At 42.2% G+C, this 25,919-nt stretch overlaps 1 protein-coding gene across 5 annotated transcripts in view; it reads right to left on the minus strand.

Annotated features, from left to right (window-relative positions):
* kiaa1549la (KIAA1549-like a) overlaps window positions 1-25,919 on the minus strand; it is a 52,314-nt gene that overhangs the window by 13,510 nt on the left and 12,885 nt on the right. For 4 of the 5 annotated variants that reach the window (XM_018763192.2, XM_018763191.2, XM_018763190.2 and 1 more), the window contains exons 2-13: window positions 17,691-18,050; window positions 14,238-14,735; window positions 13,564-13,679; window positions 11,395-11,614; window positions 10,938-11,071; window positions 10,583-10,751; window positions 8,516-8,575; window positions 7,340-7,491; window positions 6,998-7,169; window positions 5,936-6,099; window positions 5,718-5,753; window positions 2,393-2,583 (exon numbers count right to left, since the gene is read on the minus strand). In XM_018763192.2, the coding sequence (XP_018618708.2) occupies window positions 2,393-2,583; window positions 5,718-5,753; window positions 5,936-6,099; window positions 6,998-7,169; window positions 7,340-7,491; window positions 8,516-8,575; window positions 10,583-10,751; window positions 10,938-11,071; window positions 11,395-11,614; window positions 13,564-13,679; window positions 14,238-14,735; window positions 17,691-18,050 (2,272 nt within the window). The remainder of the gene's footprint in view (window positions 1-2,392; window positions 2,584-5,717; window positions 5,754-5,935; window positions 6,100-6,997; window positions 7,170-7,339; window positions 7,492-8,515; window positions 8,576-10,582; window positions 10,752-10,937; window positions 11,072-11,394; window positions 11,615-13,563; window positions 13,680-14,237; window positions 14,736-17,690; window positions 18,051-25,919) is intronic. The other variant, XM_018763193.2, reaches the window with a different exon arrangement.

Raw genomic sequence — 25,919 nt, forward strand, 5'->3', positions numbered from 1 at the left:
ATGAGTTTTGTCTCATGTGACTCCCATCTCGCCTGACTCTGATTTGTGCTGTAATGAGGGATATCTACTTCACTTCGATGGTCAATGCAAATTGTGTTCTATAAAGTTACAGCCTGGAAGGCAACATTCCTGTGATTAGACTGCGAATAAATCTCTGGAATAAGAGAGCGATCAAGAAAATTGTCTTGTCTGTCGAGTTAATATTTGGGCACAATGTTCTGTTGTATTACTCCGGCAATAGATGCATTAATGTTTCGCCAACATTTATAGATTTCATCTTCCGTTCTTAAAAAAGAACGAGTTGTACAAAGACTCACTCCCACACTTTCGTTAACCACTTGTCCAAGTCAGCGCCACAGCGATCCGGAGTCTATCCCAGAAGCACGTGGCGCAAGGCTAAGTAGGGCTGACCCGTGACAGGATGCCAGTCCATTGCACGGTAGCCAAAAACTCACTCGCACATTTACATCCTATGAGCAATTGAGACTCCACAACTAACCTGAAGTGCACGTGTTTGTCCTGTGGGAGGAAACCGGAGCACCCAGAGGAAACTCACGGAGACGTGGGGAGAATACGGAATCGCCACAAAGACTTCGCATTCAAACCTACACCCAAACAGCCCAGGTGCTATGACGCAGCTGAGCCACCATTTAGACCCTTCTATAATTACTACATAAATAATTCATTGCACATAAAGCTCGTCTATGATTGAAGATACGAACAACTACAGAATCTAAATGAATTCCCTCTCCGAAAAACACTTGTGGGGTACTGCTCTAGAGGAAGCAGCACTGGTTCTGCGTGACCTTTTACTGCCCCGGTTACAGGAAGATGACAAATTTGTAAAGTTACGTTCGCTGCAGGTTCACTCCGGAAAATAAAGTCTACAAACTCGGTCTTTGCCCTTGTGTCCCTGTCTTCAAAAGCTGACAGATAGTGATAGTAAAAATAAGAGCAGTATTTCGGATATTAAAAAAAAAAAAAAAGGCATTAAAGAGAACAGAGTCCTGAAGGTGAGAGAAACCAAATCCTGGCTTGGAGGGCGAGTAGATCAGTGGAACCAGTCGTGGGAATGAAAGCACAGCCATGTTTACTTCCAATGAATCAATGCGCCTATCATACCACCACACCTAAATGGCTCCGTCTCTCCTCTCTTGGAAGAGCTTGAACTAATGTACAATTCAGCATTAATTTCCCCAAAAGCTCCGCTAACAGACGGACAGTCCCACCTTTCCATAAAGCGCTCTTAATGAATTTTTGACCAGTGGTCTATTTAATAAGTTGCCATGTCCCGTAATATTTGAAGCCTCGTGCTTCACAGAACCAACGCATGTTGACCTAGCGTGATATTTTATGTGCGCCACACCGCAAGAGTGTGAAACAAACCTGAAATGCAACCATCGAGTAGTTAAGAGCAAGACGAGCTCAAATCCGTGACTCGGGACAAACTGTCTCTTGAATTCTTCACAAATGTGTTTTGCCCTCAGCGAAATGTGAAATGTGGCTGCTATGCTCGACTAAACTGACAAAATTTCCTGCATTTTGCGCACAGTCCTGCCTCTTCACTGGAAACTGTGCTCACCTGTGACTTTGGAACAACCGTCAGTTAGCAAGAAAGCCTCCAGCGCTGCTCTCCGGGCCACTCCAGAGAGGCACAGGTGCAAAAAGCATTGGGAGCAGGGGACTCGGTTCGCAAGGCTAACTCGTAATCTGCATTTAATACATTTTTACACTGTTATCCTCTACAGCTGTTATTGCATGTCAAAGTGTGTGGCAGTTTACTGTGGTTTTAACTTTTTTCTGGGTTATTGGTGATGGTACTTCTCGGCGTGAGTGGGACGGGTTGTGTGTTTTTTGAATTTGGCCGTTTCGCTGCTTGTTACTTTTGCAGTTTATTTAAAGACAACTTGTAAAAAAATCAGGTCTTTCAGTGCTGTTTTAAATGTGAATCACACACACACACACACACACACACACTTGCTGAACCGCTTGTCCCATTCAGGGTCACAGCGAGCCAGAGCCTAACCCGCCAACACAGGGCGTAAGGCCGGAGGGGGAGGGGACGCACCCAGGACGGGACGCCAGTCCGTCGCAAGGCACCCCAAGCGGGACTCGAACCCCAGACCCATCGGAGAGCAGGACCCGGTCCAACCCACTGCGCCACCGCACCCCCCAAATGTAAATTAATACAAGTATAATAAAGTGTTGGGCCATGCACGTAAGATGGAGTACGGTTGAAATTTGTGTGGAGCAGGATTAGTGGATGCAAGTTTTTGAAATAATGCTTTTTCGAGGATGCTGGCATTATGGCTGATTTGAATTTATTATTGTATTCACATTAATAAAGGGAATGTGAATGTATATAGAGATTCAATCTGCAGGGGCTTCATACCTTTTGCGTATTTCACTGGACAAGGTTTTTTTGGAGGTGCTCCCATCTTGGTGCATCCCCCTCTCCTGAGACAGCGGGGCGTCTCGGATGGGGAGAGGCAGCACCATCGTCTCCTGGGTAACGGGGAGGGCCTCTTCATCACCGCCATGCTGACCAAGGTGTTGCTTTGCATAGTCGAATCCTTGCACTGGCTGTGAGGGGTGACGATAAGGACCACTTAAGACCACTGCTCCCAACACCATAATACATTAGCTTGGCAGCAGGGTAGCAACAAGTGAGAAACTATAAGTGACGATATTGGCTAAAGGGTATGTTGTTCCAGATTAAAAGCATGCTTTATTCCACCTTAAGCATGGATGTTCAGTGATGTAGGTTTTCAATACAGGTAATTTCACTTTCCTATACTTCTAGCAGAGTTCTATGAAACACATCATGGCAGCTCCTGTGTAGGCAAATACTAAATTAGACAGTTTAAACCAATCGAGCACATTTTTCCAATATTGAAATGTATTGGTTAAGTGGAAATTCCACAGTCAGAGGGGTTAGATGCATTAGGGCTTTTGCACATCACCTGTCTCCAACCAAAGAAGACCTCTGGAAGATTGTATTCATAATGCAGAGGCCAGGACACACACACACACACACCTAAATGATTCAGGAGCACTGGGCTGTGCCACAAACCGTCAGTCACATTCAGATGCTTACCCACTGCCAAGTGGGGGACAAATCAATATATGGATTTTTCTGCCTCGTCGCTAAGCATTCGGGAATGTATTTCAAATTAGGCCTCAGATGTGAATCAGACAAAAATGTTGCCTCCACTGCATGGAACTCAGCAACAGCTGGATTAACCTTGAACTGGGTCAAATTATAGCTAGTAGTAAGGGTCATCCAGGTAAAGACTTGAAAAGGTTTTCTTGATGATTATAATGCCTCGCATTTTTTATGTTTATATCCCTGAAGGGCTGTGTGCTTCTGATTCCCGACTTCAGACAGTCTTTGTCTGAATAAAAATGGATTCCACATCAGGTCTCTCAGTGGAATAAGAATAAAGATTTTATGCCAGATCACTGAATGTGTACGGAGAAACAAATGGAATCCACTGGGATAGCGCTTCCTCTGCAAACTGTCAAATATTCCAGCTCAGTGTCCTACTACAATCCCAAAGAGAGACCTGAGTGATCAGGTCCTGAATACACAAGCAGACTTGTGTTCACAGAGAAACGCAAACATACTAAGGTCACGCTACTGATTAGTCACCATGTTCTCCCTTCGATTTCTTAAATCGATATAATCAACTTATAGTTAATTTAGTTCACACCCCAATGACCTCTGACCTGCCTGCTTTTCTTTGATGTGCTTCTGAAAAATGGCGAGCATATTACCCAGAATGCAACTGGCCACAAGAAACAAAGGCCAGAGGGGGTCACAATTTAACTCACTACAATGCTATGTGATAAAATAATTTAATTGGATGCCTTCTCATTATTATTATTATTGTTGTTGTTATTATTAATAATAATAATAGCTGACACTTTCCTACAATGCAGCCTATCATGTTATTTTCATATACTAAGCTGCTTGAAATGATTTAGGCAGCACAGCAGAAGAGGGATTCGAACCTAGGTCTTTGCAAAGCATCAGAACAACTCTGTCCAACAATAATAGCGCAAAACTTATTTTTTCAAATGGAAAAGAAATATTAGACTAAGCGACTGTGCTTCGACAATCACGTGTCTGTATCCGTATTGCTCTGTCTTCTGGTCAAATGCATTTTTGTTTTCTCTGAGTTGTACATCACTTTGAAGAGAAGTATCTGCTAAATAAATAAATGCAATATGAACGGCAACAACCTAAAGAGGTGAGAGGGAGCAGGAAGGATTTTTGGACAGAAACACTGCGGCACCACAAACCCTCTCGCCCCTGCAGCTCGTGGAGACCAGGCTGGGAAACAGCCCCACACGCACGCCACCATGTGCTCAGGTCCCTGGCTGGCTAATTATGGCCCTTTGTAAACTGGAAAGCACAGTAAAGAACCCTGGTGTTGACAAACTCAATGCAGCACTTACTACTTGCGATTTCTCTACGTCAGCGCATCGGGTGAAACTTTGGCACTTGCCTTGAATTGGTATGCAAGCTCTATTTATGAAAAAAATACCTATATAGTATAAATAAATACCTCTCAAAAAGTTTGTTACTCATTAGTCAGCGACCTACTGCACTAAACTGAAAACATAGCTCAACACTCTAGATTATGTTCAATAAAATAAACTGTAAGTGATGAATATACAGCTGTTTAATGAGAAAAAGCACTGACACCACGGAGTCAAAAAAGTCATACAGCAAGAAAAGAGGCGCTGCAAACTCGGGTCTGAAGCTGCTTTCCTATAGCGCGTCTTGAAGTAGGTCACTGAGGAGCGGGAAGAGATGAAGGGTCGAGCCACATATGCCGGGGTTATCACCAAGAGGGGCTTATTCATGGGAGGGTAATAAACAGACAACGAGAGATGCACAGTGGAGGAGAGCATCGCACATGCACACTGATGCTTGTGCCACTCTTACAAGAGACCCTTTTCAAGACATAGCCCCGCTAACCCATTTTTTAATAGACATCAGGGGAATATCTGACCCTGTTTCCTCAATATACACTATACACTTGTTCCACTGTGCTCACTAGATGTTCATCAAGTAGGCCTTTTAATAGAACATGAGCAAGACATTATTACATAAATTATACCTTCCAATTCATGTTTCAATATTATTTGCATTTTATGAATACCTTTTACATTGCAAAAACCTTTAAGCAGATGATACAGTCTACATTTCCTGTATGGTCTGTATTTACATTTATCGGACGGTTTTCTCTAAAGCAACTTACAATGTAAAGCTACCTACAGTTATTTACCCATTTATACCGTTGGGTAATTTTACTGGAGCAATTTAGGAGAAGTATCTTGCTCAAGGGTACTACAGCTGGAGGTGGGATTCAAACCTGTGGGTCCAGAGGCAGCAACGCTAAGCACCACATTATCAGCTGTTCCTTTATATGCCTGTTTTCCCTTTATATGAAATAAGACTTTAGTTTTCCTGATGATCTCCCTGCCCAACAGCTAATGTTTTAATGGGTCCCAGATTTGCACTGATTTTAAAGGGCTTTAATGGGGACATCCTGATTACACTGAGAGGGACAGCTATGAAAGAATCAGAATACAATCAGGCTTTTTCATGTGCTGTATTGACAGCACCCTCATTGATCACTGGTCCAGACCACATGCGTTATTATTAAAAAAAAAAAAAAAAAAAAAAAACAAAACTCAATCATTACCTGGTGGTAATAACTGGCCTCCCTCCGATACGTCATCTAAACAAAGAAAAAAAAATGTCAAATTAGGTACCACTTAAAGCTCTGATTTCCCAAGATGACACTTGACTCTCATTGCATACCACAGTTCTGTGTGACTTGATTCAGACTGAGACAGAGTCTTTAATCAGCCGGTATATTCAAGGTGTCATGATAGACAGGGGGATATGGGACACGCTAACCTTGACTCTGGGGTTGAGATTGCCCATTGCATCAGCTTTGAAGTCACCCTTGTTCTTCCTGCACAGCACTGCCGTAATGATGATGATGATGATGGTCACCACAGCGATGGGTGCCAGGATGGCAGCAATGATCCATAGGTTATTGGGAGGGTTTTTCACCACAGCTGTTGGAACCCAGGGCAAAATTCTTGTCAGTCACTTCTGCCATTGATGACATCATTTACTAGCCCATACAAAGTCATGTTTTGTAGTATAAGAAGCAGGAAAACAAAGTGATCATCTGAATTTCAGAGTTTCAGCCATATGCTTCCTCTGGGAATGTGTTCTGGAGTAAGCTGGTAAAGAGGTAAAGGACCTGCACCCTTGAGCAACATAAACAATTGTACGTTAGTAAATATGTATTCAGCTGTCAGATTGTGAAAGGGAAATAATAAAAGTTGTTTTCACCTGGGAAGAAAAATTCACTGGTTCCTTTAAACTTTCGGCATTTTACCATTTCCCTTTTACATTTTGCCGTACATTCTACTGAGTGGATGGGCGTGCAGCTGCAGCTGAAAGCAGCCTTTGAGGCAGTTGAATGAGGCCTGGCCTGGTGAACACACTCAATTTGTGAGCGCTGCGAAATTATCCTTGCTAAGCCCCACAAAGTCTGTGCTGACAAGGTTCTCAGCACCGTGTCCAGATGCATGTATAAACGGCATCAATCTTTTCTGCATTTTATGGACTAGATGAATTCTTACTGAGTGTCATTAACAGTGCGAATACCAAGGTGTACCTTCATTTTTGCCTTTATGGTTCCTAGGATAGGCGTTGGATCGCAGTGAACTTGGTATTAGAAAACGGTACAGGCTAAATTAATACGCATTTGATTTATAACCTGATATAAAGCAGAATTTATAAGCTAACGTAAACACATAATCCTGTAATTTAGAGCTGTTAAGTAATTTTGTTTCAAATGGTCTCCTAAAGCCTTCCTCACTTTTCCTGAGGCACCTCCAAGCCTTAAGGGTAAACGTTAATGTCTTTCCGAGGATCGGAGGCAACGCTGAGGCCATGACGTACGCTCAGCTTGCAGCTGGACAAAGTAGCCCAGTGTGAGCGCCATGGTCTGGGAGTCCACTGTGCTGAGCACTTTGGCTGCTGAGGTGCCTGGTAAGGGGGTGCCATTCAGCTGTACATAGTAGGTCATTTCAGCCGGGTTCTTCAGACCAGGGACGCGTCTGATGCTGACCATCTAAAGCGAAAAGACACAATTCATCCACCAGTGCGCAACAAAATGACACGAGTCCTACGTGTCATGTGAGGCCACACAATCTGTGATCCTAATAATTTGTAGAGCGCGTCAAGATTTTAAGGTTAAGGTAGCTTTTTAAGGCAGATGGCACATGTCTAGGCTCATCGCACCTGGACGGTGTAGCTCCCCACTGTGGTAGCCCTGCGAAAGCGCGTCCCCTGCTGGCTAGCTATGACAAAGACCTCTGCCAAGCGCTGCTCCATTAGGCTGGCAAAGCTCTGGTAGTTTCCTTCCAAAGAGGAGTTGTCAACGTCCTGTATTACTGCAGGGGATTATGAAACAGAGAGAAGGAGAGAGAGACGAACGTGCAAGAAAAGGCACCAGGTTGCTGGTTACTGATATTTATGGAGAAGAAACATTTAGCATGAAGGGACTCTGAAATGAGAGCAGATAAAACCTGCAGTATCACTCTTGAATCAGCGTGGTAAATTAACAAAGGTAAGAAAGACACTCTAGCACTTAAGGGATTGGGCTCTGAAGACAACGAAGGCATTATGTCCCACTGTAGTTATTGTCTTCTTAAACCTAGTCCAGAAAGTGTCACCTCAGGTAACCGAATGGACTGGAACCTGAACTGGACATTCAAGGAATGCTACTTTAATAATGACGTAAACAGGCATTTATTGTTTTCCCGACATTGTCTTATTTAAACGATGAATCATTTGTACACCACAACAATAACTGGGCCTACAGTTAATGAAAATATGTATGTTCCATTAAATTACAGCACTTCACTAGAGATCTTCATAAGGAGATACGCCTGTACAAAAACGAGAGGGATATTTCACAGCTTTCACAGCTAGTTTTCTTGCCAAAGTAGTTATTTGTGAAATTTAATGCACAGTATTTTTTTTTTTTATCATCACATAATCTACTGGCAGCAGCAAGCATTGAACAGAGTCCTACTTTGTGTATATTTCATTGCTGAGCCCCAGAAGAAATCCAGAGGTTACAGCATAGGCATAATGGAATTCTACTACATTTGAGCTGACCTTGGTATCGCAGACATTCTATTCCTGGCAAGGCCTGGAGGAGGAAAGTGGAATGCAATCCTACAGATAAGCCCTTTAATAAAGACAACCCTTGTTTCCTAAACTGGTTGAACCTTATTTGATTGCTCAGAAGCAAATGTCAGTATAAAATAAATAATTAGAGTGCATAAAAAGCCTTAAGATTGTGCACGTATGGTTTCGATGAATTCTGCACAGTCAGTGTACAGTACACATATCGGCAGATAAATGGACAACTGGTAAATCCAATCCAGCTGATGCCATTGTCAGAATTACCTGTAATAACCCAGTAGTCCCTGGTTGCAATGGATGTGTTGAGATTGTGGTACTCCAGAGCTGTAAAGACAGAACAAGGGTATAGTACATCCATGTTCAGCTGCATTGCATTGCGGTGGTGCTCATGATAACCCTCTTGCTCTAACTGCATGATTATGTTCCCCGGCCATCCGTGTTGAGAATGGCATCAGCGGGCTTCGATGGGTTCACATCCAAGTGAACGCCTTCCTATGAGAAAAGAATTCTGGAAAATCACATCGCTGGCTCAACAAGGGCCAAAAGCAATTTGTATCTCACAAACACAGTTTATTACTTTCTTACACAAAAGACAAGCAGGAGTGAAAAAAAATACAGCAAGAAACTTGTTGGTAATAATAGTTGTTCATATATAAACAAAAATGTGTTTTCACTGTTGACGATACAGTATATGCCAAAGGAAGAATACACTGCCAAATAACAAGCTGAAGTTGAGTGAACACAAGTTCAGACTAAGAAATAATTATAAAGACTATGAAATAATTCTAAAATATGGAATCATCTTTCCACCACCATGGCACACTTTGAATATGGGCCGTGGTATGAGATTCCTGGACTCCTTCCTCACAAACAGGCCTGAAGAGATCTCGGCTCTGTGTGCTGAGAGGCACCACGGTTAATTATTCAAGCGCTGCTGGTTAGCTTTGATGTGGAAATCAAGAAACGAAGGAATTCTCCCTTATTTGTCCAAAGATCCAGAAGTAACAGTACTGTGAAAACCTTTATTACCATCTCACCATGGGTTTAATTCACACACACACACACACATTTTCTGAACCGCTTGTCCCATACGGGGTCACGGGGAACCGGAGCCTAACCCGGCAACACGGGGCGTAAGGCCGGAGGGGGAGGGGACACACCCAGGACGGGACGCCAGTCCGTCGCAAGGCACCCCAAGCGGGACTCGAACCCCAGACCCACTGGAGAGCAGGACCCGGTCCAACCCACTGCACCACAGCACCCCCCCTGGGTTTAATTCATTACACCCATTATTTGGTCTCCCAATATCCCGTTTTTTACTCATCTGGTCTGTAATTATTAATATTACTTATGATTAATTGATCCAGATTTTTATTTAATTTCATCTAACCCTAACTCTAACACTGCTAGATACACTACTTACAATGGGTCACTCATCCATACATCAGTGGAACACACTCTTTCTGTCACTCACACAATATGGGGGAGCCTGAACAGCATGTCTTTGGACTGAGGGAGGAAACCAGAGCACCCGGAGGAAACCCACACAGACATGGGGAGAACATGCAAACTCCACACAGATTGAGCGGGGATCAAACCCATGTTCTCTCATACCACCCAGGCGCTGTGAGACAGCAGCGTTACACAATCTGCCATGACTTGGGACCGGATAACGGGATAAGTGTACTACATAAATGTTACATATTGATTGGAATCTGGTCATGTTTTATGGTGGCATCTGGGTTTGAGTCTGTCATAGTGAATAGAACGAAAATCCAATTTGATTCAGATGTTTGCATATCAATTAATGTAGCATTAAAGCCATCATGCGCTCCAGATGATAGAGGAAAATAGGCTTGTTTTTTCAGATGGGGGATTAAGGTGAGCCCTGACCCAGGTGGTGCTGATGTCGGTACTGTCTTCCTCGACGTCTTGTTAACAAACTTCATCTGACAGCCCCACAGCCCACAGAGCTCCAGGTCACCTCTCAGTCCCAAACAGAGCAGACATCCCCCACATCAAGCTAAATGCAGGCCCTTCATTCCACTCAGACAGTTAGCCTCATTGCTACTTTGTCCTTTTGAATTCCCTTCCGCATTTCATAGCACAGATAAAAACGGAGAGCGCAGAGGCATTGTTAGGAACATTTCTCCTTGTAGGAGGTGGGTCGTGCCAGCATTTTAGCAAGCCACAGAGCCACTCATGTGCAAGACCCTTGAGTATATTTGTTAACGGGTTCAGTCTATTACATCTGCTGTACTTCTACAGGGTTGATGCCCACATACACAAAACTGCCTTCAATGAAAAGAGACAAAATGGCACTTGACTTACGTTCGGCAATAATGAGTGGGGGGAACAGGAGGAAGTAGCCCACTAGCTCTGCAGTCAGCTGGTTGAGGAGACTGCTGGCAACTGTGCCATTGAGGGCATAGCTCCCATTCCACACCGCGTAGATCACGGACACGGCCGGGGAGCCCGTCGACTGAGAGGAGGCAAGGATCTGACAGAAACAGAATGCATTTCAGTACAAATGCATTATTAGAACTTTTCTTAACATTACTGTGGACTGGTTAATTGTAATGCATGCCCAACATATGTCCAACAAGGGACATGTGGTTTGGGAGCAAATTCAGTCAGAACAATGGGACTGCTGTGAGACTTGTCCATTTCAATGGATGTGCCACACCTGTACGCTCAGTTTGCTGTGAGAGTGTAACACTTTGGATTCGGCTTCTGCAAAGGCGCTCTCTAGTCGTCGTTCCATTGTCTGAGCAAAGCTGCAAGATTTTATGTTGTCTCCTGGACCCACAAACCTGAGGACTACAACAGAGCAGACCACTTAGAACCACTTTTGAGACTAGTGCAGAGCGTTGCGTGAAGGTTCTTGGTTAGCTAATGTGGATATGTGTGTGTACATCTCAGCCAGTGACAGTTATAGAGCTAAACTCGATTTGCGGAACAACTACATAGCAAACGATATGTCCGAAAACATAGAATATTTATTTAGAGAACACTTCAGTTTTTAATGCATTCAACAAGGGTAAGCGGTGACACGAGCCACTAGCAGATTTGCTTCAGCTGATGAGGTTCCACCGGACACGGCATTGCAAGGAAACATGATGGTTTTGGAAAAACGGAATCACCTGTCTTGAGCTGTAGTGAGATGGCAGGACTGGGCCTCCAGGGCACAACAGGGATGGGCAGGGACTGTACCAGAGGCACATACTGCCTGATGTCAGCTATCAGCTTGTGCACGCCATATGCACTGAGGGCTTCCACTACCACTGAGGCCATGTACACCGTCCTGCCACTCGCCACAGAGTATCCTACCGTCACATTGGAAGAGCCGGTGAGGTTCTCCACCTGCCAGAGGTGAAAGCAAACAGGACATTTTGTGCTTGGTTTGTACAAATTTGTAACAAGCATAAAAAAACAGAGCATAAAGTGCGTTCAGTTAAATGAGGAAAAACACTGTAAAGGAGGGAAAATATTGCCTATTTTGTCACATTGTTCCTTTTTCACATTCTACGCGGAAAGCAGAGGAAAACAATAAGTTAACAAATTCAACAAACTCGACACACTTCAAAATTATTCAGAATCATTCTAGAGAAAAGGTGAAACATCATTCCTCTTGCAGGGCTGTGCTATGCATTTCTTAAACGATATTTCGCTCTGTCGTGACATACAAACTAGCCAAGAGCTGCTATGACTGAAATTCGCTGCTGTGTCGTAATGGACCGGAGAACAGGAAGCTCACGCCAAGACCCCTCAGCATAAACTGAATGCCATGACATTTGTCCTTAGTCATTAGTTACAGAGGTAAAATGTAAAAAAATACCATCATTTTGACAAAATGTAACAGCATACCCATTCATAGAACAGAAACCATAAAGGGCACAGGCTCATAGTATTTGTTGTAACATAAGTGGCACATTTAGCAAAATTCCATCACAAACCAGTTTTAGCTCATAAACCTAATAGTAATTAATGATTTTAGTGCATCTCTTTCTACATTACAGTTTATACAAAAGAATCTGACACTATCAAACGGTACAATAAACACATGCCACTAGTGCAACAGGGCAAAATTCATGCACTTTAGCTTCCACTTCTATTGAATATGATACATGGGATAAGGATAAAATGTGAATCAGTTTTTCAGTCAAAGACAGTGATGATGGCCATTCTTGGCACTTCTTTGAGCACCACAGCACCAACACTCCTATGAGAGCCTGAAATCTGAAAACCATCATGACTAGGCAGTATCTTCCCACAATTAGGCCCTGTTGCGGTGGAACTGAACGGGGCCCTTTATCGGGGTGGATGCTGCCACTTTCAGCTCCCTGTGCTCCTGTGAATGTGTTATTAAGAGATTGTGTTTCTTCAAGCCCTGCAGTGAAGCTGAAGCCCTTCACTCTCTCAGTGCAGTTTGCTAGATTGCTGTATATTCATTACCGTTTTTTTCTCTCCACTTTTTCAAAGTTTCTATCACATAATTAAAAAACATATCATTTTCTGTGCAATCTCCCTCTTTCCCAGGGGCCAAGCTGTACAAGAAAGATACTCCAATACCTAAATCAGCAATAAGAATGAGACAACCTCTTTGCGGGATTCAATAAATTTAAACAGCTGTTAACTTTTTACGGTCTTTTTCACCTTCAGATCATGAAAAGACATTCTTAATCATTTGATGGAAGAGTTTCAAATTTACATGATAAAGGAAGATTTTTTGTCTTAAGGCAGATGCTTTTCCGTTTAAATTAAAAATTAACAGGACCTCAGAAAAACTTACAGTGTTCCTCATCAATGTCTGCCACACTATGTCATTTCTTATTGCCTAATGCAGACACACCAAACACCTATATAGAAAGCTTATCCGTGACTGAGTGCACCTTGTCTGCTATTGGCAAAGATTTTTCTTTTCAGTAACATAAGCTATAAACTGCAAGATAAATACTGACAAACTGTATCTTGGACATTAAGGAAAAAAGAAGACATTGATGAGCAGAATGAAAACCACAGCTTTTTGGAATCACTCCTAAAACTAAATCAGCAATCATCTTACCAACATCTTACAAACATTAATGCAAACAATCAGAAATGACTGGTACCACTTTTGAGTTTTAAGGCTTTCAGCAAATTATGACTTTGCCATAATTATTCTCACTTTGGGGGGGAAAAAAAAAATTTGCTTTACTTTTCTGCTAACTTCACTTGGGGAAATACAAGTCAATCATTATCAATTCCAAAACTCCACAGTGGTCGTGTGCAGAAACATTACACCAATGTCAAATACACAGAATCTTGCTGACCTGGGCATGAATACTGCTGCTATTGAACGCCTTCCTCAGTGCTTGGGTAAGTCCTTTTGGGAGGTTCTGTTTCAGTGCATTATCAATCCGGTTTCTCCTTAGGTGCACAGACAGAACTAGAGAGAGAATTGCAATGCATTAACAACAATAAAGTAGATTTTCTGACACTTGCCATTGAGAGATCAAAGAAAGGACATTAGAGAAATGTTAAAACTATTCATCCAATTTCAATAATTGCTTGTCCTGTTCTGGGTTGCCGAGGTCCATAGCCTATCCCAGAATCAGTGGACACAAGGCAAGGGGGATACACCCTGGATGGGATGCCAATCCACAGCAGGATAGCCACGTATAGACACACCCACTCATCCATTCACACACTACAGGCAATTTAGTGTTACCAATCCACCTGAATTCTTTGGACTGTGAGACGAAACCAAAGCACCCAGAGGAAACCCATGCAAACACAAGAAGAACATGCACCCACTGCGCAGACAGAGCCGGATTCGAACCTATACACAAACAGCCCAATCATCACCGTGCCACCCATGGTAAAACTAAATCAGTTTATCCGGAAACTTTATACTGAAATTGCAATTAATCAACAGTTAACAAACATACGAATACATGGAAATTTCAAAGTCTAGGTGAACACAAGAAAAAATTATTTATCATACCTGTTTTAACCCAGATGGTTTCTGTAATGTTACATTGCAGTGGTGGAACATCAGTTTCAGAGGTACTAGATGTGGTTACCCCAATAGCAGAGATCTTGAACACTTGAGTAGCGGTGATGATTGCAGGGGTCAGAGTGGTTGTTGATGTTCTTGGGGTCATCCTAGTCTTTTCTGAGGGTGTAACCTCAGTCGTGCTCATGGTCATTTGTCTGTCACTGGTCAGCTGTGCTGTGATGGAGGTCATGATTCCCGGAGCCCCTGTAGTTAAGGCCACATTCGTTGTAGTAACGGTCATAAGCTGAGGCGTGCCTTTAGCTATATTCTCCTGAGCGGTCCTTGATGCAGCTGTAGATACTACTTTTGTTGATGTGGTTTTCACTCTGTCAATCATAGTGATGTTCCCCATCTGGCTGGTTGCATTCTCTCTTGCATCCATACCTCTGGGTGTTAAGTGAAAAGATTCCAAATCTGTAGACAAATCATCCTTCGGTGATTCCTCTGTAACAAGAGAATGAGTCATATTCACAGTGGCACCTCTGGTGGACACCCTGGAAATAGGCAATGTCAAATCAGACAACATTGCAAAGCTGGGGGATGTCACACTGGAAGGCACTGGTGAACTGGACAATGTCATTCCTGAAGTCAAAAGTGATTTGGTGAAAAACAATGGTATGGAGGCATGGGAGGACAATTCGGGGCTAGACCAAGATGTTTTGGTTTTATAAGTTTTGAATGAAGGCACATGTGGTGTTGTGTTTGGCAATGTTACACTGACAGTGAGTGATTTGCCCTTGGGATGCTCAGTATCCTTCATAACAAATATAGCTTTAGACATGGAGAATGAATCAGGAGACACTGTTGCTGTTTTTATGCTATTCTCATCAGTCTGTTGGACTAAGGAGTGCCCAGGAATGGCTTTGTTCTCCTTTAACTCTGTGTGCAATGCTAGGACTGATGTTGAGAAACTTTCTGCTAGAACAGTTTTGTTCCATTCATCACTGGTGAATGGTTCTGCACTGGATTTTTTCTCTCTGGTTAAAGGAGTTTCTCTTGATGTTGATGCCTTTGCTATTGAGATTGTGTTGTTTAGTGTGCCAGATTCCAAGTGTGTCCCACTTTTAGAGGAGATAAGGGTCATCAGTTTCACTGATGACAGATAATTCCATGTTGTTGATCTACCAGCCTTGTTTGGAGATGCAGATTCTTCAGCTGTAGCAGATACCGATGCAAATCCACTGATTCTTTTTTCTGATGAGTGCGGTAACAAATTAGTGAAATATGTAAAGGATGACCTATCTGAGGAGGTTTTGAATGGCTCTGTAAATAATGAGCTATCTACTGAGGGTACATCTATATCCATAGTAGTGGCATCTAATCCTAAGGAAACAGACAAACTGGCAGCAGTGGCTGATGACACATCAGATGGCATTTCAAAAGGTAAACTTTGATCAGAGGAGATTATGCTAGTAAGCATGTGGTCTCTGCTAAATGGTGGAAGTGTAGGCTGAGCAGTGCTGTAGTCAAGAATAAAAGAATCAGTTGCATTTTTCAATATCAACATATGAGCACTTTTGTCAGAAGATCCCAAAGTTAATACTCCTGCTGCATCAGTTGCCTCAGTATAAGAATTTTTTGATTTAACTGAAAGAGTTGAAACTACATCGACTGTTGTTGGTTCTGGCCAAGTGTGAGCATTTGCACCATGAATAGTTGGCTGGCTCTTGGGTAAAGTGTAGTCTAAGCTTGTCATGACAGTAGAAATGTTGTTGTTATGGGGTTTTGTCATAAGTTCTTGCTGAGATCTTACTACCGAGGATGGAAATCCATCAATAAATGTTTTGGAATCCATGGATGTCAAAACTGGATGTTCTGTTGACATAGATCTGAAATCGTCTATTTTGTTAATATTAAAGTCAAGCACAGCCATCGTTGAAATGGCAGATGTTAAGAGTGTTAGAGGGACATCTGGACTCTCCAGCATTGTGGGGGTCATAGGTTCTGTGTCAGAACTGTTGGAGACTGCTGCTGGCTGCAGTGAAAACTGGGTCAGCACATTAAAAAGAGGTTTTGACAAATGAGTAGCCTTGTGTGAAATGGGAATGGACTGGCTAAGGCTGGGTGAGGACAAGTAGTCACTGGTGGTCTGACTGGAGGAAATTCCTTTGTTTCCAGTATGGGTTTGAAGAAAATTGTGAGCTGGCCTGTTGGGGATGGGATAGATAGTCACCACTGATGAATCCTGCTGAGGGCGTTGGGAAGACAACTTGGCAGGTGCAAGAACTGATGGGAATGAAAGAAGACTTGTGTGTTTTTGTTCTGTGACTGAGACTTCTGTAGGGGAAGGTAAGGACGAACTAGCACTGGAGGCACTTATCTTTGTCACAGCAGAAGTAAACCTTGTATCAAATTTAGAGTGTTCATCATTATTTATAGTGGACAGCAAATAACCTATTAAGTCACCTTTGTCATTGTCCTTCACAGAGAGTCCTGATGTTACGCTCTGCTGTGAATTTTGTTGCAGTGCTTGTTTGGCTGAGGAAATTTCTTCCACCGTGGTTGAGAAAGCTTTCTTAAAAACAGGTAATGGCACAAAAGGCACTCTAGTGACAGCTAGGGTTGTACTTGGAACGTGGGGACTGGATAATGATGAGTGTTCAATAACTGTCCCTGTCTTTGATTCTTTGATCAGATACAGGGGAGACTTTGTGATATCTTCTGTTAAATGTATAGAAAGAAATTGATCAGGAGGTGTAATAGACAAGGGCAACTGTATTGAACCATACTGTACTGAATCAGATTTTGTAGCTGGCAGTACTTTTGTTACTGCTGTTCCCAGATTTGCATATGGAGGAGATACAGAATGCAAACCCTCTGTTGATGTATCATCAAATGGCACTTCTCTTTTAACTGGTTGGCCATAAGATGGAATCCATTTGTTAAACAATGATCTGTAGGTTGTTACTGAAGACTGTGGGTAACCAGTGAAGGTAGCTGAAGATGGTAAAGAAACAGGTTTTTGCTTTTCTGTGGAGAAGTTAAACAAGTTTCCTTGAGGCTTGTGCAAAATATTTTTTCCTTCGGGCTGAGCTTCCTTTATATATGAAAATGATTCAGAAGCTTCATCTGTCACACTGTTGTCAAAATCTTGAGTAGGGGAACGCTGAGTTCCATTTCCATTGCTGCTAGATGCAGTTGGAGATTTTTGCTTTAAAGGACTGGAATTAGAAGATGATGCGATATTTTTTAATTTTCTGGTTCTCAAGGGGAAGAGTGATGATGATGATGATGATGATGATGGCAGTAATGAGGATGGTGATGACAATGATAATGATGACCAGGATTTCATTGATTCTGAGGTTGTGTCAAGGAATGCAGAGTGCAATGACACTGAGGGATTTTTTGGTTCTGGCTGGGACAGAGATGAAGCTTGATGATGCATGCTGCGAGTCAAACCTGAGCTGAAAAAGAAGTCGCGGGTTGCTGCAGGGGCTAATGATGAAAGTTCTGCACCTTGGGTGGGATTGTCCAACTGCCATCTGTTCGTTTGGTTGTCACTACTGGAGATGATTGGAGAGGCTACAGACTGAACTAGTGTCTGTGGCCTTTTGGCTGACCTAGTCAGCACAGTCAATATGGAGGAATATGCTGGCTCAGCTCTTGTGCTCTCTGCTGCTCTTGGTGGATCTGTGTGGATGGCTGGGAGAGTCGCATTCTTGGATAGGAATATCTGGGGAAAGGTTTGTGAGCGACCAGTCGAAACAACCGATTCCTGCGGGGAAGCAGAGTAACCCGATGGTTCATAATTCCATTCATCTGGAAATGAACGAAAAACAGAAAATTAATCTAGTAGCATGATGAGTCTCCAAAATCTGTACTTCTACGTTGAATACCTATAACACTGAATTAGTCAATGTTCCGAAGAGACAACAGATTATTATAATTAAATAATATTCTATTTCTTCAACAATAAAAAAAAAAAAAAATCTGCTTTCTTTCAAACCCCACATTTCTTATATTCAAAGCCAGACAGCACACTGTTTATAAGTATATGCATAGTTTTTCATGAATTTGAAGACACTTGGGTCCAGAGCAAATGCCTCTAATAGGGAAATATGGTTCCTTTTTCAAAAGACAAGTACCCGGGAGAAGAATTGCTGAATAAAATTATTACTGTAATCCTAGATGGAGCCTTTTCAGGGATTGTTTTAATTAGCCTCTTACCAATTAAATGTTACACAAACAAGCCACCAATAAGCATCATGAACAGTCAGAGAAATATCTAAGGACATAAGAGATGTTTTGTCAGTGTTCTTCAACACATTTATTTTGAATGAACACCACTTAACGTCCACTTATGCTGGACAGAAATTACATAACCTGGGGAAAGCTATTCAAGCAAATTTCGAGGGGCAGACCTCACCAACGGACAGCTTGAAAAGAAAACAAACAGCAGACAGGCACAACTTCTTAAACCCTGAGGGAGAACAGCAAAACACAAACTCTAGCAAGGAGTGGGAGAATAAATAAAAGTAGGACATTCTTTCATTATTTTCAGTGTTGCGGGTTAGAGAAAGCAGAGAGTTCAAAAATTGCAAAAATAAAATTAAAAGGTTTCATCTTAAACAAGTCTCACTCCAGTAGTAATCAGTAAAAATCATATGTGAAGCATCTAACATTGTTTTTAAGAGCATAATGTCACTTCAGACAAGGGAGCCTTTTCCAAGGTTTGGATTGTTTATATGTCTGTTTAACTGCAAGAGGAATTACGATGTTCTGGTGCCTGCCAACTTTGCACTTGCATTTACATACTTTGCATGCTCTTTGGACATTCTCAGAACATCCATGTGGTCACTTTTCTTATTAGTTATAAGAATGTGTACCCTGTCACATACTATAAACCAAGGGTAGATTTTACTTCCAGAATTATTTCCATACTGCTTGTACAAGACAAAGTATTTTCTGATGTAAACTGCTTAAGAAGCACAGTGAAAAAACACAGCAAAACAACATTTTAAAATTGTTTGCAAAATATCAACGATCTAGTGTCTTGTTGGGGGGTGTTGTGGCGCAGCGGGTTTGGTCAGAGCCTGCTCTCCAGTGGGTCTAGGGTTTAAGTCCTGCTTGGGGTGCCTTGCGATGGACTGGCATCCCGTCCTGGGTGTGTCCCCTCCCCCTCCAGCCTTGCGCTCTGTGTTGCCAGGTTATGCTCTGATTTGCAAAGACCCTGCTCGGAACAAGTGGTTTCAGACAATGTGTGTGTGTGTGTGTGTGTATATACTGTCTTGTTCATTAAAATCCAAATGAAAGCTAATGAAATGGCATAATGTACATTCTATGTAATCCTGGAGAATATAACTCGGTCTGTATGTAAAGGAATCCCCAAAGATCTAGCTCCTAAAAATCTACACATCTATAAGTAAAATAAAGATTTGTGCAGAAGGATACATCCCATAAGCAAGAAGGAAAAAAACGGCACAGAATGCTTTTCAACCAGCATTCAGCAAAAATTTGGCAAAGGCAGCTTGAGGTGTAAAGTACTTTCTGGTCTACAGGTCTACACAAAATGAGTAAGACAACACTGAAGGCTTAGCCAAGTGTACCACCACCTGGGAGGCCTTTCAACGAGACCCTTCATGTTCCATCAGAAGAGAATATCTTGGGAGACCAGAAGGGTGGAGGGGATCTCAACAACATGATTATGAAGTTGCCTCGGGAAACCTCCACTTCCTGTCTGTACTCATAGTCTCCATGTGTCTCCCATGTGTCTCTCCTAATTCCCCAGGTTATATTAAGATAATACAGCCTTTTCAAATACAATCCTAGCGACACTAGTTCAAAGTTGCAGGAAGACAAGTACCCTCAGTATAAATGTTTGTCTCTCCAAAAGTTTGGCTAAAGGCTATTAGCACAACGTAAAAATGAGCTGGACGGCAAATGAATAACAAATAGCAGTTCCAGAATAGTCAAGCTGGTCTTAAATGGTAACATAAAAGCGCAGTGTGTTTACTTTGTGGTAACACTTTTTTTTTTAAATACAGAAAGAAAGAATTGTTAGCTTTTCTCTTCCAGATCAAAAGGAATGCATTTCAGGAGCTTAAAAAAAAACACTTTTTACAGGATTATATGATTATAAATTTATAACTATCAGCATCATTATTTTGATGTTCATAGCAAAATCAAACCATGACAGAATTAACAAACATACATTTGTTATTATATTCAAATACGATAAACCAATACTGTGACAAATTGAAAAACGGCCGAGCCACAAATCTTGTGTGAAAAGACGGTGACGTGACAGACGGTAATGAATGCTTCTAGGCCCGTCGCACTCGAACACACTTGGCCCCGATGGCCTACAATCAAAGGCCCAATTTTCAAAAGCAATTTTTTAGAGTAAAAAGTCAAATGCTCTCCAGCAGAACACAGATTCCCCACTGCTAAACTCCCTGATGTTTTCAGTACTGTTTTTCCATTTTTCCCCGTGAGCAGAAAATGGAAGAGATCAGCAGAGCATTAAGGCTGTGTTTAACATACAGCCCTCTACAGCACTGCCAGACAGACGTCTCCTCCAATATCCACACGGTCGCAGTAGTTCAATGTCACTAAACCACCTAGAAAGAGCAGAGTGCAGAGTCCTGTCCCCACAGATCTCTCCATCACTTACCAAAATGACAGCAAAGCTTGACTGGGGTTTGGGGGGGTGGCTTAAAGGCTGATGATCATCAGCCTGTCTTGGGATTTCCAGCAGGGAGACATCCCCACCGCAGGAGGAACTAAGGACAGCTGTCACTCCTGGAACCAAGTCAATTAGCTTATCAGTGGTAGTGCTATGCACAGTATGCCTCACCCTGTCAATGTAATTCCAAATCGGAGGTGGAATGGATGACTCACTGTGCACAGTACAGCAAGGGTCCCTGACACTGTAAACCTGGGTCTAGGATGAGCTTGGACGCAGAGTACTGGCTTTCTGAAGTTGGAAACTGGCCCAGGCAATAGCAGAAAAGAAGAACAGAGGACTGCCCTAAACCAGGAGGGACCATTTTGGCCCCTGTCTTATCCACTGTTTAAGGTTTTCCCATGAAACAATAACACCACGCAGTTTTTGCTGAAAACTGCAAGCACTTTGGATCAGCATGCCCATCTCATTGCCAACAGCAATTCCATAAATAATGGCTATGAGCAAGTACACACACACACACACACACACACACACTTGCTGAAACTGCTTGTCCCAAGCAGGGTTGCGGCAAGTTGGAGCCTAACCCAGCAACACAGGGCATAGGGCTAGAGGGGGAGGGGACGCACCCAGGACGGGACACCAGTCCGTTGCAAGGCACCCCAAGCAAGACTTGAATCCCAGACCCACCAGAGAACAAGCACGGGCCAAACTCTCTGCGCCACCACACCCCCCTATGAGCAAGTAACCAGAGTTTAAAAGTTTTAGGTGGAGAAGGGAATACAGGAGTCGTGCAGTCATCAACACAGTGTAGAAAATGGCATAGATTTGAACCCCAGTGCTAATAAAGCATAAAATCTCCACCCAGTAGAAAGTTCTTGTCCCACTGACACGTAGGAGTCATCTGACACCATCTTTTTGCGGTACTTCTGTAACCACATTGTTTAACCTGCCTAAGATATTACAGCCTAAATTCCAAGTAAACGTGTTGAAATGTCGTGTATCTACACGTGTGGCACAATTTGTAAAGAACACGGTAGAGGATGACATATCTGTTTCTACACAGATGACATGCAAAAAAAGTTCACAGCAAAACGTAGTCTTCCGACTTGTATTCGATGAAGCTGAATTATCACTTTTGATTTGTGATTTGACTGGGGATCTGGCTGCGGTGTATTTGACAGACCACCTCTTCTTTAGAGCACTAACTTCATGCAAGTTTTATGACGGTCTGGCTAGGATCAACATTTTCTTCAGTTTCTGGATGGATGCATGTTCAGTGACACTGAAGCTGAGGTAAAGCGGCAGTGAGGAGGCAAGTGTTCATTGCAAGCAAGAGGAACGGCTACTGAAGCCACATGGAGAGACATTGGGAACAGAAATCAATGCTCACTACGTTGCTTGAAGACATAACGATCACAATGTGAAGCTTACATTTATGTTATATGTTTAGTAGAGTGGATAAATACGTTCATATATAATAATTCCTGTTGTGATTTCTATGTAAAACGTTGTCACTGAATAGCCAGTTCTGTGTAAAAAATCTAAACATAAAAGGTAAGTAAGCAGATGGAATCACTGAGGTTTTCTAAACACTCGCTGTCTTGCGGCCACATGGTTATCTAAAGCCTGTGCAATCAAGCAGGACTGCAAGGGATTCTCTTTTATATAGCCAAGCCTGTGTTTCAAAGTCTGGGTATCACAGCCTATAAAATATCTTACCATATGTTGAACTAGATTTTTGCTTTTACCCAATTCTCCTTGTTTTTTATGGTACACAAATGAATTATTACCACACTACTACTCTCTAAATGTACTGATCCCTCACTTACAGTATTGCTTTAATGCTCAGTGGGTGGTTGTTCACAGCTTAAATGTTTTTTATTGGTATATACTGTAATTTTCTTCTGTCAGCGGCAAACTGAGTCACTCAAGCCGAGAGCATCAACTAAATGAATTCACGGGATGTAGTTTAACATTACACTACGAAGGGCAAACCCACTGTCACGGCAGCTCCTGTGTGTAGTACAAGCAATTACAGGGCAGACGGGTCCTGGGAACACATCTGATGTCCCAGCCTACGCTAGACTGTGCCACAATGCAGCACAGGCAGCACCCATTCAAATTCAAAAGCTTTTATATGTAGTTGAAAGACCTACAAATCCCTGTCACTGCACTGCATTTCTCTGACTGCAGGGAGACCAGACCATTCCAGAAACGGTCTGTTTAAAGACTTCAAAACAGTTTGTCATAAATGTACATGCCCAGAAGGGCTGGGATTCTAGTCTACACTGGATCCTGCAAAGTTTTTTTCTGCTTTAAAAGCCTTAAGAGTTTTGCTTCCTCTCCTCTGTTGCCTTATGGATTTTCACCCACACCAGTATTTAAAAGTGCGTCTCGGGTGTTATTGCTCGTGCTAATTGTAGCATATCTCAGTTTTTTTGTATTCGCACTCTCAGTTTAGCACTCCGAGGCAGCTTATTGGGAAGGAGGGTGCACAAAACAACTGAAATGAATTTAATTGAGTTTAGTTTTGGTGAAGTTGCTGGAACACCCGCACTCTCTGCATCAGCATGTTCTGCAATTAATCTTAGGAAAAACAAAAGAGTCAGTCTTGTTCGGCGGGCACATGACCTCTCCAATCCCGAGGAAGAAGAGGCAGTGAAATATGCATCTCTTCGGTGGTGCATCAGTGAAAACTCTTATGACATTTGAAAACTGCCAGAAGTTGGCATCATCCTCACTGTGAGCAGAAATCAGCTCAGAGGCTGCTTAATGAAGGGGCAGTTCTCCTGATTCTCTTTCCCGTAGCCAAGCGTCAGCTCGGCATTTTACAGTACAAAAGTCGCCAAAAATATTCTAACTCTTTTTTCAGCACATCAGAGGTCTGTATTTTTCTTTTTTTTTTTTTTGTCAAAAAGCCAGCAACAACATGATGCTAGATTATCTTTTATAAGCAATCCCGAAAGATTAAAGGCATAAATGTCCTATGTGTTTTTTGTTTGCCTATGCAGTTATGCAACATACAAAGTTTAATACCTTGGCATACATTAAATAATAAATTCCTTCTGGACAAGGAACATGTCTCATCACAGCCGGTCAGCATTTCAGTGATTTAAACACTGGATGCTTGTGAGTACTGATTCAAGAAGAAGGCAAATTGCTGCAATTAAATATGAATATATTAGTTGAAACGATGTTAAAAACCTCCATGACAGGCGACACTTTGTTGTTAATCTCAGTGAAAAGAGAAAGACCTTTTTGCTCCAACTGGGCAGCTAGTCTGGCACTTTACTATAACTGTTTGGAACCATGAATATCATCGCTTAAGGGACTATAAAATTTGACTGGATCAGATTTTTAGCAGCAACTGGTCACTGAAGCGGACAGGACAAGAGGTGAGGAAAATATCCATCAGGGTCAGAGAGACAAAGGTAGACGAAACGGCAGGAAGCAGGGTGGTAATCTGCAGGTCAGTGGCACCTTGGTGGGTGTAATATATGTGTTCACACAAATAAGTTCACGTTGGGTAGAAGTGACGGTCTCTGTCCACCTTAAACTGCACCCTACAAGGAAGAGGTGATCAGTGCTGGGCTGTAGCAGAGCTTACAGATTCCCCAGAAATCATTTTTCATCATAACCTTTCCTAGTCCCCAGCTTCACTGCACAATCCCCGGCGTGATCCTACGGAAAGACCGTGCACACAGAAATAAATCGATCAATAAAGCAGGAACAGGCCTGGCGCAAACATAGGAGCTTAGCCTGCAGGGAATGCTCTTCTCTGGCAGCCAGCTGCAACGCACTGCATTTTTAGCACAGAACAGGCAATTTCTGAGCAAGCCAGTCAACAGTTTATTGCAGCAGTGAAGTAACCTTGCTCTATTAATAAATAGTACAAAAAAACAGTAATATAAGTGATTTAATATATAGCTGACATGCAGCAGCACTTTCCACAAATACATTAGCCAAAAGATCATTTAACACAGCAGCCAAATTTAATTTTCCTGAAAATTAAATAGACCTACTGCACATCAGCTGTAGCAGTTGACAAAGTAAAATATTATATATATATTCTAATGTGCTGATCATGAATCCCTAAAAGAGTTTGGAACCCATATGACATTGTGGAAAAAATAGCACCTAAAGACTGACAGGTGACAAGGCAACTTCAACACATCTTTTTTTGTTGTTAATGTTTACTGGCTTTAAATCCACAACTAATTATGTGTCATCGAAGATTAGATTCCAAAGTACTATGACTAATTTATATAGTATTATATTACGTATAAGGTGGTGGGGTTTTTTTTTTAATTTTATGCATATTCTGAAATATGACAGACATAACTGCACTGAGCAAAACAGGAAACACTGCAATAGTCAATGCAACAGAATGTCAGTACAATGCACCACAAAAAGGATACTGACTGGGTATCTAGTGGTCCACTTCCATGGGATGAATAGCCAGGTTTTTTTTTTTAAAAAAAAAATATTAAAAAATTTAAAAAAAAAAAAAAAAGGGGGGGGGGGGAGCGTAAACCAAGGATATCCCAAACCTCTACACATGCGCCAAGAGTGTCAGCAAGGGCCAGTAAAACACGGCCACACCATACTAACCTACTTTTTATGGCGCAAACAGGAGGAGCAATGGCTAACGGCTATAATTTCTTCCTGTTTATGACTCCAATCTGATTCCTCACTGTGTCCTGTCAGTCACTGAAATATTTGCCAATGTTTCTCAGTCAAATTAGTTTATCCTTCTCATACATATCTTCTCCAGCTGGACCAGCAGTAAGTAAATCAATATATAATATCTGGAAAAATGCTGTCTGCCAAGTGCAGTCCAGCACATTTAATCAGGGTCAGCATCCATAGATCTTATCCAAGACAGCAAACTACTGCAAACATGGGGCTCACGAACTGTAGGTCGTATGCCCTCACCAATAAATCATGGAATTCCACGGTCTTTTAAGTAAGTAAGGGTGAATTTCAGAAGAAGAAATGTA

Source organism: Scleropages formosus, chromosome 11 (genome assembly GCF_900964775.1).
Source record: "Scleropages formosus chromosome 11, fSclFor1.1, whole genome shotgun sequence".
Classification (NCBI taxonomy): Eukaryota; Metazoa; Chordata; class Actinopteri; order Osteoglossiformes; family Osteoglossidae; genus Scleropages; species Scleropages formosus.